This window comes from Microchirus variegatus, assembly GCF_963457635.1.
Source record: "Microchirus variegatus genome assembly, chromosome: 19".
Lineage (NCBI taxonomy): Eukaryota > Metazoa > Chordata > Actinopteri > Pleuronectiformes > Soleidae > Microchirus > Microchirus variegatus.
The window spans coordinates 16218721-16231429 of NC_139820.1; the positions used below are offsets into that span (position 1 = coordinate 16218721).

At 40.7% G+C, this 12709-nt stretch overlaps 2 protein-coding genes across 4 annotated transcripts; both read right to left on the minus strand.

Annotated features, from left to right (window-relative positions):
* Window positions 1–55: 55 nt before the first annotated feature.
* On the minus strand, window positions 56–2489 carry svbp (small vasohibin binding protein). 3 transcript variants are annotated; one of them, XM_083905695.1, is made up of 4 exons: window positions 2370–2489; window positions 1869–1924; window positions 1629–1762; window positions 56–1518 (listed from the first exon to the last, which is right to left on the minus strand). In XM_083905695.1, exons 3-4 carry the CDS (start codon window positions 1740–1742, stop codon window positions 1432–1434), a joined length of 201 nt encoding a protein of 66 aa, XP_083761821.1. In that variant the 5' UTR covers window positions 1743–1762; window positions 1869–1924; window positions 2370–2489; the 3' UTR covers window positions 56–1431. The 3 variants fall into 3 exon arrangements, with proteins under 3 accessions (XP_083761821.1, XP_083761819.1, XP_083761820.1); XM_083905693.1 differs by lacking the exon at window positions 2370–2489 and adding an exon at window positions 2052–2153; XM_083905694.1 differs by lacking the exon at window positions 1869–1924 and having other exon boundaries at window positions 2370–2432.
* A 6380-nt stretch (window positions 2490–8869) lies between these two features.
* Window positions 8870–11278, minus strand: LOC310941068 (protein EFR3 homolog B-like; the record flags this gene model as incomplete). The annotated part of the gene is made up of 1 exon (XM_083906147.1): window positions 8870–11278. Exon 1 carries the CDS (start codon window positions 11261–11263, stop codon window positions 8870–8872), a length of 2394 nt encoding a protein of 797 aa, XP_083762273.1. The 5' UTR covers window positions 11264–11278.
* Window positions 11279–12709: the final 1431 nt, after the last annotated feature.

The window sequence follows — 12709 nt, forward strand, 5'->3', positions numbered from 1 at the left end:
TTCAAGCTAAACTTGCACAAGTATTCTTGATATAAACTGAAAAAGTTATCTGAGCGTATGGCATACCTTGGCTCAGTAGTAATCAACAACTTGTTTTCTATTATACTTTCAGGGCTCAGGTGTTTTTTATCAATTGATTTGACACCTATTTATGTTGTTCATTAGACATTGCAACACTTGCATGTTACATTCAAGACCACATACAGTATATGAGATACTTCTATTAGCCCAAACAAGATAATCTTTTTGTAGATCTTATCCTAATAGACATTTCATGTGTTAAAGTGAGTGTTGGATACTGCAAAAGTAGATTAAAATGTACTTTCGTAAAATGTAAATTAAAATACACACACTACCCAAATGACAATATTTACGCTCAGTTTAAGCATTACTGAAACATTACAAGGGTTGACAGTGAAAGAAAGGTAAATGTCAGTGATATGTAGAGGATGAGTACTACACAGTTTCTACACATTTTCCATTTCAGAATTCCATACTTTTCCAGACTTCTCTGAGGATTTTTCAGTCAATATTAAACATGTGAATACCAATTGTTAGATCCTTATTATGTAAATAAATGGTTTTAACATCCTTCACTCATTCTTCATGAAGCCAGCCCTCGGAAAACTTGCATCAACCCATGACACTGTCGCGGCGGACAATAGGTGGCTGGCTCGACGACACAATAAATAAATGAGAATCACAGTCAGTAACAGTAACCATGGTAACTCGACACCATTCTACAGCCAGCTTGATTAGTTTCATATCATCTACAGGTAGGCTATGTTCGGTTAGTAACTTGTTTTGATTTGTATATATTAATATATTTAATTTTAGAAAGTGAGATAATAGTCTGGAAACAACACAAACATGTTTCCATACTTTTTTCTCTTTTTCCATACTTATCCAGACCTGGAAATTACTCAGATTAAATTCCATATTTTTCCATGCTGCGTAGGAACCCTGGTACTATGACGATTTTAGAGATACTACTACTTTTATTCATCTGGTACTTTCATGACACTTAAAGTCTTTTGATTTCTATTTGTTATTCTGATCAATTGGGAAGACAGCAGTAATCTGTGTGATAGGATAATTCGCTGTAGTTGCTACAATTCAACTTAAATGCAATGTAATATATTCAGTTTGTTCACATTTCTCTTTGACTTATTGGTGGCCACCTCAAAATATTGACAATAATCTTGATATGATTTGTATTTGTATCGTAATTCGTAAAGTAATTCTGTCATAAACCTACAATAATAAAATCACAGTGGTCACAAAAAACACAATCAGACAAGCTCAGTGCTGTCCACCTGTTGTTGTATCCCTCGCTACAGATGCTGATACCTATAAGTCCTCTGATAGTGTACGTACGGGCTGACAAGTCCTGGTCCAGATGAGAGGAGAAGGCAGTGCAATCCGGTCTCTCTATTCTCCCTGTGACTGCATTTGTTTACAAAAGGCCTCAAACTGCTGCTGCTCCAACTCTGTCATCACCTTGTTCAAAGCATAGATCTATAAAAAAAACACACAGAAAAGAAGGCAGAAAAGCATAGTTGGCACATGACTTAAACAATCATTAAAAATGAAAAAAACAGATGAGGAGTAATGTTGAATTGAGTCACCTCAGCTCTCTGTCTCTGTTTGAGCTCTTGCTGTGCAGATTTGTGTTTAGCTCTGTCTCCTCTGGTTGGGGTGGAGTTCAGCTTTGGCTTGTCCTTGCGGCAGGCCGGCTCCATGGCAACAGTCCTCACTCAACCTGAGAGGTATGAGAGAAAACACCGGATATTTGCGTCTCTGGGTCTGTAAACTTCACACACAACAGTGCGGTCACAGGTATTTTGGTTGCCAACTACAATTACAACCTGTGCTTATTAGGATAAGGCGTTGTTTTTTCCCCAGAACCTGATCCAATACAATTCTAGATGTTACAAAAACAAATATAAAACAGTGATTTAGCTCAAATGTCAACGTTTTCAAGGCAAATCACTTAAACAACATCGTCGGAAGATGAGCAATACAAGCTAACTTCCCTCTGAGTAACTTACGCGTCTCCAACCGTAGTTATACTTCAACATATTTTCCCTCAGATAGAACACGATACTTATGATAACGGTAGCATCCCATTCTCACTAATAGACTGAGAGTCACAGTGGGGACAGTATGTTAATCAGCAATCCTACTACTAATAATAATTGTACACCGTGTTTAAACTTAAATCTAAGCCAGTCAGCTGCAGAACGCCTGCCATTCATCTCGGAAAATAGACTCGACTAACAAGCATATCTTTGCCATACTAGATTAGCTGACAGGCTACTTAAGTTAGCTAATCGCTTTACTTCCTCCACTATAAATGTCGCACTCACCCGGTAAGTATAGAAGTTGCTAAATACAATGAGATTCACGTCAACAAATCCAGTCCGTTGGCTGTAGCTACACGTAGCTGTAGCTACTGTGTCACAGGAAAACAAACCCGAGTGTGAAAGTGTAGTGTAGTGTAGTGTTCCGCTTCCGTTTTTTTTCTGCCCTACCATTTTCCAACAGTATCCAACAGCTGTAGCCCCATACGACGCCGGAAGTCATGACGCAGGTGACGTAAATATTACTTTATTTATGTAATTTTGTCACAGAAACAAGTGCAGTGTCCCTTGTGTGAAGGAAGACTATTTTCCTTTCAAGTGCGTCTTTTGGTAAGTTACTGAACACATAGTTGTTGAGGTTCGCTTATTATCTTGTTTTACATAGTAAATTGTGAGGTAATGGTCAGTGGTTTTCTAAATGTTAATAACCCGTCAACCTTTCAATTATAATTTGTAATACATTCAAAGTGAATAACTTACAGTGTAACAGTTGTTAGAATCTTTCACAACATATTGTTTATACACAACATATAACAGTTGTCACTGAGCTTATCTTGTGCTGCATACAAAGAGGAACTTGTGGTCATTGGCCTTGAAAAGATGTTAAATCAGTTTTGTGTGAAACAAGCAGTATAAGGAATACGTGTTGTTTTTCATTACAGTGCCATTAATCACAATTGTTTTACCAATACATATTTGTAAGTTTGGGACATTGAACATTTTCCATTAACTGTTTTACCTTTATTACTATGACTACAGTTTATCATCAAACAGTAGTAAAGAAAAATAAAAGTATCTAACAAAATAATGTAATATACTGTTAATGTACACCAAGTCTTTCACATAATGCAAAAGGTCAGCAGCTACTTGTATGACAAATCTGACTTTGTATTTAGTGTATGATTACCTAAATAGATAGATTGCCATTATGATATTTGTGGGTGGAATAATAGTTAAAAATAAGTCATCTCTCTTTTGCAGTTTGCCTGGACAAACTTTACATAAACGGACAGTTATACTGCAGCAGTTTACTACTGTAAATAAACTATCGCTCTTTTCCTCTCTCATACACATGCACTCTCGCTACACAGACCTCTGCCCCCTTCCCGCCATTGTTTGCAATAAGTGATAAGTTGACAATCATAAATAGTCACGCACCAACGTCTGGCTCTGATATGCAGGGCTCTCTGTGTTCTCTATTGTTATACGTTTGTTTGTTGTCTGTATGTGTGTAAACTTTACTGCATATGTCGTTTTTTGTTTTGTAATCACTTGTCTAGATTTACTCTCTCTCTCATACACTCGCTCACGCGCAAACACACACACACACACACACACACACACACACACACACACACACACACACACACACACACACACACATTCACTCACTCAGCATAATGAATCCCTCTCCTTTTGATAAAAGTCACCCAACATGTCAGCAGTAATATTCGTTTCCTGGAACATCCGTGGCGTGGCCATAGGTACTCAGGCTAAGAAAAGTATTTAATCATCTCACCTCACTCCATGCAGATATTTGTTTACTACAGGAAACACATCTCTCAGAATTAGACAACATCAAATTACAATCATCTCAGTTTTCATCACATTTCAATAAAAATTAAAGCGGTAAAGCGGTAGATAATGGATGGATAATGGATGGATGTCACTAAATACATTTTGAAAAAAAAAAACTATCGCTGTAAATGGATGCTCCCTGTGCGGTGCGTAATGACAACTCTGTGCAGCATCTTCTGTTACGCAGCTCCATAGCTCTGGCTTACCTTGGTCAATTTGGGTGATTGACAGCTCTTTTAAAACCGGTGGAATCAAACACCGGTCTCCAAATGTGTGTGAACCACTTCATTAGCGAGTCAAAAGGACATAAATGCATATGACACATTTGTGCGGACATTCGCCCTTCTCTAATCAGAACGATCTAATGTCGCTCTGTAATGATCAATCAGACCGGGATTTGTTCCCAAAGCATGCTGGAAAGTGTAGTTCTTCATTAGAAGTGGTTTTGTTCTGGTGGAAATAACTCGTTTTCATAAACAGCAAAGGTAAGACAACATTTCTGCTTGTATTTCTTGAAAGTCAGTTGTTTTGCTCTTATTTTGGGGCTGGATCCGTGAATCTTGGTCGTAGAGTGATAAAAAGGCTACCGCTGGAATCTGTGGATTCTCCGTTGTCCAGCCGACACGTTTTTTTTGTTTGTTTACATAATCACGCTGACGCTCGAGTGCCACTTTTCAATGTGTTGCTCCTGCTGTTTGATCCATCGGTGTTTTAACTGTGTTTCGTGAACACATGAATGGTTTATAGGTCAATGATGAATAAAGCTTCTAAAAAGGTATTAAAAAGTATTTTCAAAATAGATGTAATGCATATTTCTGAGTCCAGAACAATGTGTTTGAACATGTCTCATATATTGAATAACTATTCTAACTGTTTTAACTCATTTTTTAAGAGTATTTTTAACTTCACAACAAAAAGATATGTCAGGTGGCACAACCAAATATTTATAAAAATATATATACATTCCTGATATTTATATTAAAATCAATTATTTGGCAACTATCCCTTAAGGTCTCTACATTAGATAAACATTATTATTTTTATCATTAACCTGTACAGCAAGACCTCCAAGCTTCCTCTGCCAATTTCATTAGTCATGGAGGAGTTTAAAGCCGCCAAGGCAAGGGCAGTTAGTACACTCCTTTCGTCTGAGGATGGAAAAGTAAGACATGCAAGCGAGACCATCAAATGCGGCAGAAAGTGGAAGCCCCAACAAGCCGTAAGGGAAGCGGAATCTCACTGGAAGCACCAGGAAATCATGGGCATGGTATGTAAGGGACGACTGGGCCTGGGTCACTACAGCGAGAGGAGGTGTCGTGATGCAGAGAGTCTGAGAGGCAGTAGAGGAGGAGCGCCAGGTGAAAGCCATCGGACTTGCCTCCCAGGGCAGATGGCCGCAGTGGGACCAGGCACAGGACCGACCTGTCTTGGAAGGAGTTGTGGCAGACTGACCCAAGGGAAGTTGAGCTTTCTCTTGCGCTCGGTGACTGACCTGCTGCCAACCCCAAGAAACCTGAAGATCTGGGGCAAAGATGAAGACCCATCTTGCAAGCAGTTTGGCGCAGCTTTATGCACACTGAACCACATTCTGAACAGCTGTCCAAAGGCATTGGCAGAAGGGCTGTATAGATGGAGGCATGACAAGGTCCTTACAGAAATTGTTAAATGGGTGGAATAGCAGCGAGTTAAGGCCAACAACATGCAAGCCCAACCTCCCAAAGTCATAAACTTTGTGAGGGAAGGAGTCAAGACCCAAGGAGTCAAGACCAGCTCCGTGGCCACGATCCGACCCCTCACCCTGCAAGGAGCCTCAGACTGGGAGTTGAGTGTGGACCTGAAGAGGAAACTTGCGGGGTTCCCCGCAAAATCAGTGGGCTACTTCCTGCAGAGGGTGGGGCTGCAACCCAAACAGCTGAAGATAGCCACCAGGGACGTAGCCACAGCAGCCGAGTCCAGCTCAAGTTGGCTGTGGCTAAAGAGAGCCCACAGTTGGAACCCTTCTGCAGGCGAAGGCTAGTCCGTCTTCGCTGCCCCAGTCAAGCGAGGTGTTCAGGTTAAGGGGCGAAACACCTGAGACCCTGAGATCCCTGGTGACGATGCTGAAGGGTTCCAACAATGTGGATTCCATCGAGGAAGAAGATCTGCATTACCGTAGTTAGCGTAGTTCCTAGTTGTAGCTCGTGGTAAAGCATTTTTGATGTTTACTTCACCTTATTATTTTTTATCATTGTGGGGTTATTTTTTACAATAATTTAAGATTTTTGCTCTCTGTATAGGTTTTAAGCATCCTTAACAACCAATTTTACATTTAAAGACAGGAAAATAATCACACAAATACACAAATTCATATATTCAGTATAGTAACTACACACATTACATTTATAAACCATTTGGTCATTTGGTTTTACTTATCATTTATTGGTTTAAATTGGTTGCACCACCTGACAACATTAGTTATGACATGAAATATGCTGATTTCAAATAGTAACATGTATTTTAGACATCAGTTAAACCTAACCCTAACCTATCAAAAACACTTCACACAACATTACATCTTTATGATGAGGATTGCGTACAGTCGCGATGAAGTGCAGGGGATCCAGGTAAATGTTAATAAAACGTGGTGACAGACTTAAAAGCAGATCGCACTTTTCATTTTTTTCACACCGTGGTCTCAATCTTTGTGTAGAAGACACTTTAGTGCTGTAATTAAGGGAATATCAGATGAGCTGATGTCTTTAGTTAACTGCTCAAAGAGAGAATGTTCTCTGGGGTGAAGTGAATGTTGCTGGGAGTTCATAATCTGCTCCGTATGCAGCCAAGTTTCACTTTAGCGCAAAGAGACTTTCCAGCATTTAAAGGGACACTGTGTAGTATTTATGGGTTTATATAACCCAAAATCCACTTTTTATACATATTATGTGCTCCTGCATTGTCTAGTCGCTGTATAATAGTTTTTGTTTCCTTTTTTTGTAGTGTTTCAAAAAGTCATGTAAAATAACACGGTCGCGGGCAGCGGTTGCATTGCCATTGTTAGCAGCGAGACGCCATGTTTCTACCAGAGCCTGTAAGGACAAACGCGAGAGAACAAATCAAGCATCGCTTTAATTGTAGTGGAAGTCCCGCCTCCTCTCTCTCCGCTTCGTCTGCTACGACCGCGGTAGCTCGCCCTCTCCCTCGCCTCACGGAGAAAGACAACGAGGATGACATTTGACCGGCTGCGGACACCGTAGCGCTCATGGAAGGGAGGGGGTTAGCAGAGGAGCAGTTCTTTGTTGTAAATTTCAGCCTCTCCTCTAGATGTCACTATAAACTACTTACTTCACCTTTAATAGGTGCAGTTCCACAGTGTACTCACTGTGTTTCGGCCGCCTAATTATCAGTGCATCCCTAAATGTGCGTCCCGCCAGGCTTATAATGCACTGGGGGAAACCATGTAATAATAATAATAACTGTTGTAGAACTTTCCAGCAGATGAAACTGTATGTGTTAGATGTTATGATTAAGTCCATGGAGCATGCATAGTTCGTTGTCAGCTGAATCATTGTAAATGCTCGCCCTGGTTCATGCTAATTTTGATAGTGATAGTGGCATCTAAAATGTACAAATTAATAGTCAACCACAGTACATGCCCAAGGTACTGGACAGGACAGGTAAAAAAAAATAAAAATAAATAAAATGTACAAATTATCATGCAGTGAGCGAGCACACCTTCAGTGTGAACTCCCATTTTTATTGAGGTATGTTGTTGGCCACAATACAAGCTTTTTCTCTAAATGAGTAATTTTGTAGTTTGTTTTCTTTGTAAATGTGTGGTTTTGAGTATTTTTTTTACTATGCATTATTGGTCTCAATGTCAATCGCGCTTGTTTTGTGACGTAACTGCCATTTCCCTTCTCGTGCACTCTTCTCAGCTTTTTCAAAAATCAGGGGTTCCAACACTTTCAGCCATATATTATAATGTGGCCTACGGTAAGTTGGTGAAACTGGTAAAACATTCCCTACCAGATTGGCACAAGACAAATATAATAATTTAAGGAAGAAATATTATTATAATTTAAGACTACTGATGTTTAATAATGCCTGAATAAAAATAATAATAACTTAAGATTGGTGCACAGATGTATAGAAATTGTTATTATTTATTTATTTAGTGCTCCATCTCCCCTGGTTTGGGGTAATTAATCACATTCTACATAATATACATCATATCCTGCATAACATTGTGAATGGTCCTGCAGACTGTGGAAAGTGACATGTCAAAGTGGCCTGAAATGACCCTGTAGACTTATACTACTAATAGGGATGGAACAATATTCAATATTTTACCGAACCGCTTAGTACACCCTGTTCGGTTCAAAACGCAACATCGAACAACGGTATTTCGGTACGTTTCAGCCCGTCAAAATGTATTAAAATACACAATGCTGTGTGTTTAGATCCACAGGAGCAGAGATATGAGCACAGCACTGCGTTGCTCTGTTCATGCCACTCTGTTATATCTGTGCTTTTAATTATTTTTACAATGCAATATTGCCTTTGCTAGTCTGAGTAGTTTTATATTAAGATATCGAAACCGTATAGTTACCATGGCCCCAAAACCGTGATGCATACTGAACCGTGGGAAAACATAAGTACATTTCAACTGTGCGTAGACAGCCTGAAGGCTGGCTTTATGTCATGACATGGTGAATATGGGCACTTCTGCAGTACAGAGTGAAATAATTGTCATTTCAGATGGTTAAAAAATGTTTTAAAGTGTGCTGGATACAACATTGGTTATTGCTATAAGAATATATCTTGTAAATTCTGTGGTTAACATACCTCTACAGCAACATGCCTTGAACATGCATTTACAGTGTCTTTTTCCTTTGTATACAATAGTTATTCTAACTATGTTAGGCTAACACCTCAGTTGACTTTCTGGTTTAGTACAAAAACAGGTCAGGAAATTTCATGTCGTAGATAGGTACAGATGATCTTTGACATTGGCCATGACTTGATAAAATGGCTCCAGCAGGACTGGGTGGGGGTCTAATTGTAATCTCTAAGATTTTATTTAGTCTACTTTGCAATTGTGTGGCCCTTGGACCACAATGTGCAGCTATTTCTGTAAAGGGGGCCTTCTGAAACCTCTCCATCACTTGTCTCCTCCACTCGTTGTCCTGCTGCTCCATATCCGCACAGCCCACAATGACATTTTTCAAGGCTTTAAATGTGATCTCCTCTGTCACTCTCCTCTCTTCTTTCTCTGGACTACTTCTAGACTGTAACTCCACCTGTGAGACAGTTTCACCAACGGACAGATGATCATCATCTGTGTACTGAGGAATGAAAGGTATAGAAAGTCTCTCTGTGTTGTAACCACTACCTCCAAGGACCTCAGTGATTTTAGACTGGATAAATAAACCATCCCCTTCTACATTCTCCAGTGAGGTAGGCAGCTTGGGGTTGGCAGTGAAGACACCCTCGGGTAAAAGGTGAGGGCTTTTTATCTCTCTGACCTTAATAACCTCATGTATATGCTTGCAAAAGGCTGGAATAGTGGTGAGCTGGCAAATAAGGTTGAAGTAAGCGGCAGCAAGGGAATGAATAGCACAGCGATTGTAAATAGACAGATCCTCATCAGTTGAAAGTGCCAGGTCCTGCAATGCAACTGTCAGGCGAATGAGGTCCAGCACCACCTCTTGATTTGCCAGCTCCACACTCAAAATGGCAAACAAAGCAAAAAGGCTCTCATAATGCTGTCGGTCATTGCTCTGCTCCTTGCAGGCCAAGTAGATGTGTTGGTAAAACTGCTGGCCATGCCTTTTCATGAATAAGTTATCTTGTCTGGAACACTTGACGACTTTGATCTTCAGCACAGATATGTCCAGGATGCTGCTAATGCTGAGGAGCTTGGACCTGTTGTCATGCCAATCGATGAGACTAATAAGTATTTGGAGTGCCAACAGTTGCACCTCTGGATCCTTGGTGAGAGACACAGACAGCAGTGGCTCCAGGTAGGAGCTTAGCTGTGTTTTCAGCATGTTGGTGGTCTGGAAACCTGCTGTCACCTGGACTAAGGTCTGAAGTAACATGACTTGAATCATTCTGGCACCCTCAGGCCCTGAGCCTGTGTATGGCAGGGATGTGTGAATACCAGCGATTTTGCCTATAATGAAGAGCATGACCTCTGACCTCTGGTATGCTGGCAAAGTGTTGGCAAATGAACTGATGGTACGGATGACAGCCTCCTGCAGCTGCCTCTCCTCATGAGCTTTGATGCTCTCAGTTCTGATGTTGATACTGCCATCATATGCACTTGTCAACTCATAGTCAACACTCAACTGAAGCTGCTGCACCAAAGTGTTGAAAATCTCCAACACTGTGAGCCCAACAGAGCAGCTGGCTGCGATGGCAGCTGCTTCCAGCAAGACCTCTATAATTCCAGCTCGCACTGTGGCTGAGTTCTTGCTGTGAGCAGCCAGGTGACCAAGAAGCTGCTGGATGACCAAGTGTGAGTGCTGAGATCGGATGGAGTACATAATGATTTTGAAGCAATGCACTGGAAAGGTTGTCCCCTCCCATAGAGAATGGTTATCTAAGTGTATTAGCACGGGTGTGATAACATTCTTGATTTTGCCATAGGCAGCTCGCCTCAGCAGCTCCCTAAAGCAACACTCTGTCAACTCCACCAAGCCACTCTTTTCTTTCTCTGACATCTGTAGCAGCAAAGGGGAGTGGTTCTGTGTACATTCTCCACTTTGCAGGTTGAAAAGCAGAGATGGGACAATCTTGTTCATGAGCTCAGGATCCCAAATATTGGCCTGTAGGTCATCATTCACCGTCTTCCTCACTACTCCATTTAGACCCTTGATACCTGCCATGCGAATCTTGAAGCAGATATCAGGGTCCTTGTTGTTAGAGTGGCACATGTCACTGAAGCGTGACACAAAAAAATTGTAACACCGGTGGTAGGATGGGTTGTCCTCTTGTATGTTAGCAAACTTTACAAATGAATTGGTTCCTAGGATCTGTAGGCTAGGTTTGCCTGACTCTAGAACCTCACGCACCATCTTAAGGAAACTCTCCACAAACAGGTTGATGCTCTGAGAGCGACAGGCCATCAGCAGCTGGTCCAGTGCTTCCATCGCTATGCACACATACCTGTATCTTTGTCGAGCCACATCCTTTGACATTCTCTTAGACAGGTAAGCTCCAATACAGTCAAGCTCTTCTGGAACTGATAAGGCATAAAACGTTAGCTTCTCCATGTTGGCTTTTACTAGTCCATTCTTTTGGTCTGCTGGAAAGATGTTGTCTACCAATCGCTTGTACATAGGACTGAGTGCCCCACAACAATCACCAATCAAGAAAGATATAATTTTTTGCAGTGACATGGTAGAATGAATGAAATGTATAATTCGTTTTTTAAGTAACTAATTGCAAGAAGAGCGCAGTAATGCAACCGTGTGAGTTCCAACTGATGTGGAGCATGAGTGAGCTTTGCCAGGCAGAATAAATAAATGGGCTTTTAAAAAGATGTAAGAACTCCTTCCAGGTGACATGGGACACCAGAGAAGTCTTTGAAGTAAAAAGAGGAGCTTTGATGCAGGCACATAATAAACATGATGGATGTTACTTAGCATGTTACTTTGACACTCAGATGGTCTGTGCCATTGTGGACTTTTTTTCATGTAGTAGATTCAACAGTTTTTAATATTGAGAAGAATTGTCATATTGCCATTAAGGCACTTTTCTTTTCAGAGTATTGATAAATAAGGACAAGAAGATGAGACTAAGAACTTTGAACAGTTATTAAGAACTTCAGACTGTGATGAGGAACTTTGAACTGTGGAGGGCAGCATTGCACCTCTCGGTGCACAGCCTGCTGGAAATTATCAGAGGTAGAAATCTTTGATCTTCTGAAAAGCAATGTGATAAAGAAGAGCTTTACTACTTAAATGGGAATTACAGGATTTTTCCATCTGGCTCCTGTTTATAAATAGTGCTGTGTTTTTGGCATGAAATAAATTGTATTATCAAGGGGAAGAGACACATCAGAAGAGACAGCAAGAACATGATGTAGAAAACGTTGTTACACATTTCATAGATTCAAGATTTGTATTTGTCATTTCCTCATAAAGGCAAATTAAATTACATTTACTAAATTTACTAAATTACTACTGTTTTACTTTACAGTCCCACCAGCTAGCCATGAAGATTTGTAAAAAACAACAAATGGACAAAGTGGTGCAGAAATTACATCTAAGAATAAATTCAGAATAATGAAAACATCAAATGCTCACATTCGATAGCGTCTGGCACGTTGGAGAGGTGTTCTCTTCACGGAAGAATCCCGGTTTTTACTGTTCAGGGCAGATGGCAGACAGTATGGCATCGTGTGGGTGATCGGTTTACTGATGGCAACGTTGTGGATCGAGTGGCCCATGGTGGGGGTTATGGTATGGGCAGGCGTATGTTATGGACAAACACAGGTGCATCTTATTGATGGCATTTTGAATGCACAGAGATACCGTGACAAGATCCTGACGCCCATTGTTGTGCCATTCATCCACGACCATCACCTCATGTTGCAGAATGATAATTGCATGCGTCCAGTATACAATTCCTGGACGCACATTTCAGAGTGGCCTTTTATTGTGGCCAGCTTAAGGCACTCCTGTGCAATATTCATGCTGTTTAATCAGCATCTTGATATGCCACACCTGTGAGGTGGGATGGATTATCTCAGCAAAGGAGAAGTTCTCACTAACACAGATTTA

Bases quoted from the DNA above. Each gene is read 5' to 3' on its own strand.
- svbp (XM_083905695.1), bottom strand. From the start codon at position 1,742: ATGGAGCCGGCCTGCCGCAAGGACAAGCCAAAGCTGAACTCCACCCCA. The intron at 1,519-1,628 runs GTGACTCAATTC...TTTTTTTTATAG, and splicing joins AACAGAGACAGAGAGCTGAG to ATCTATGCTTTGAACAAGGT.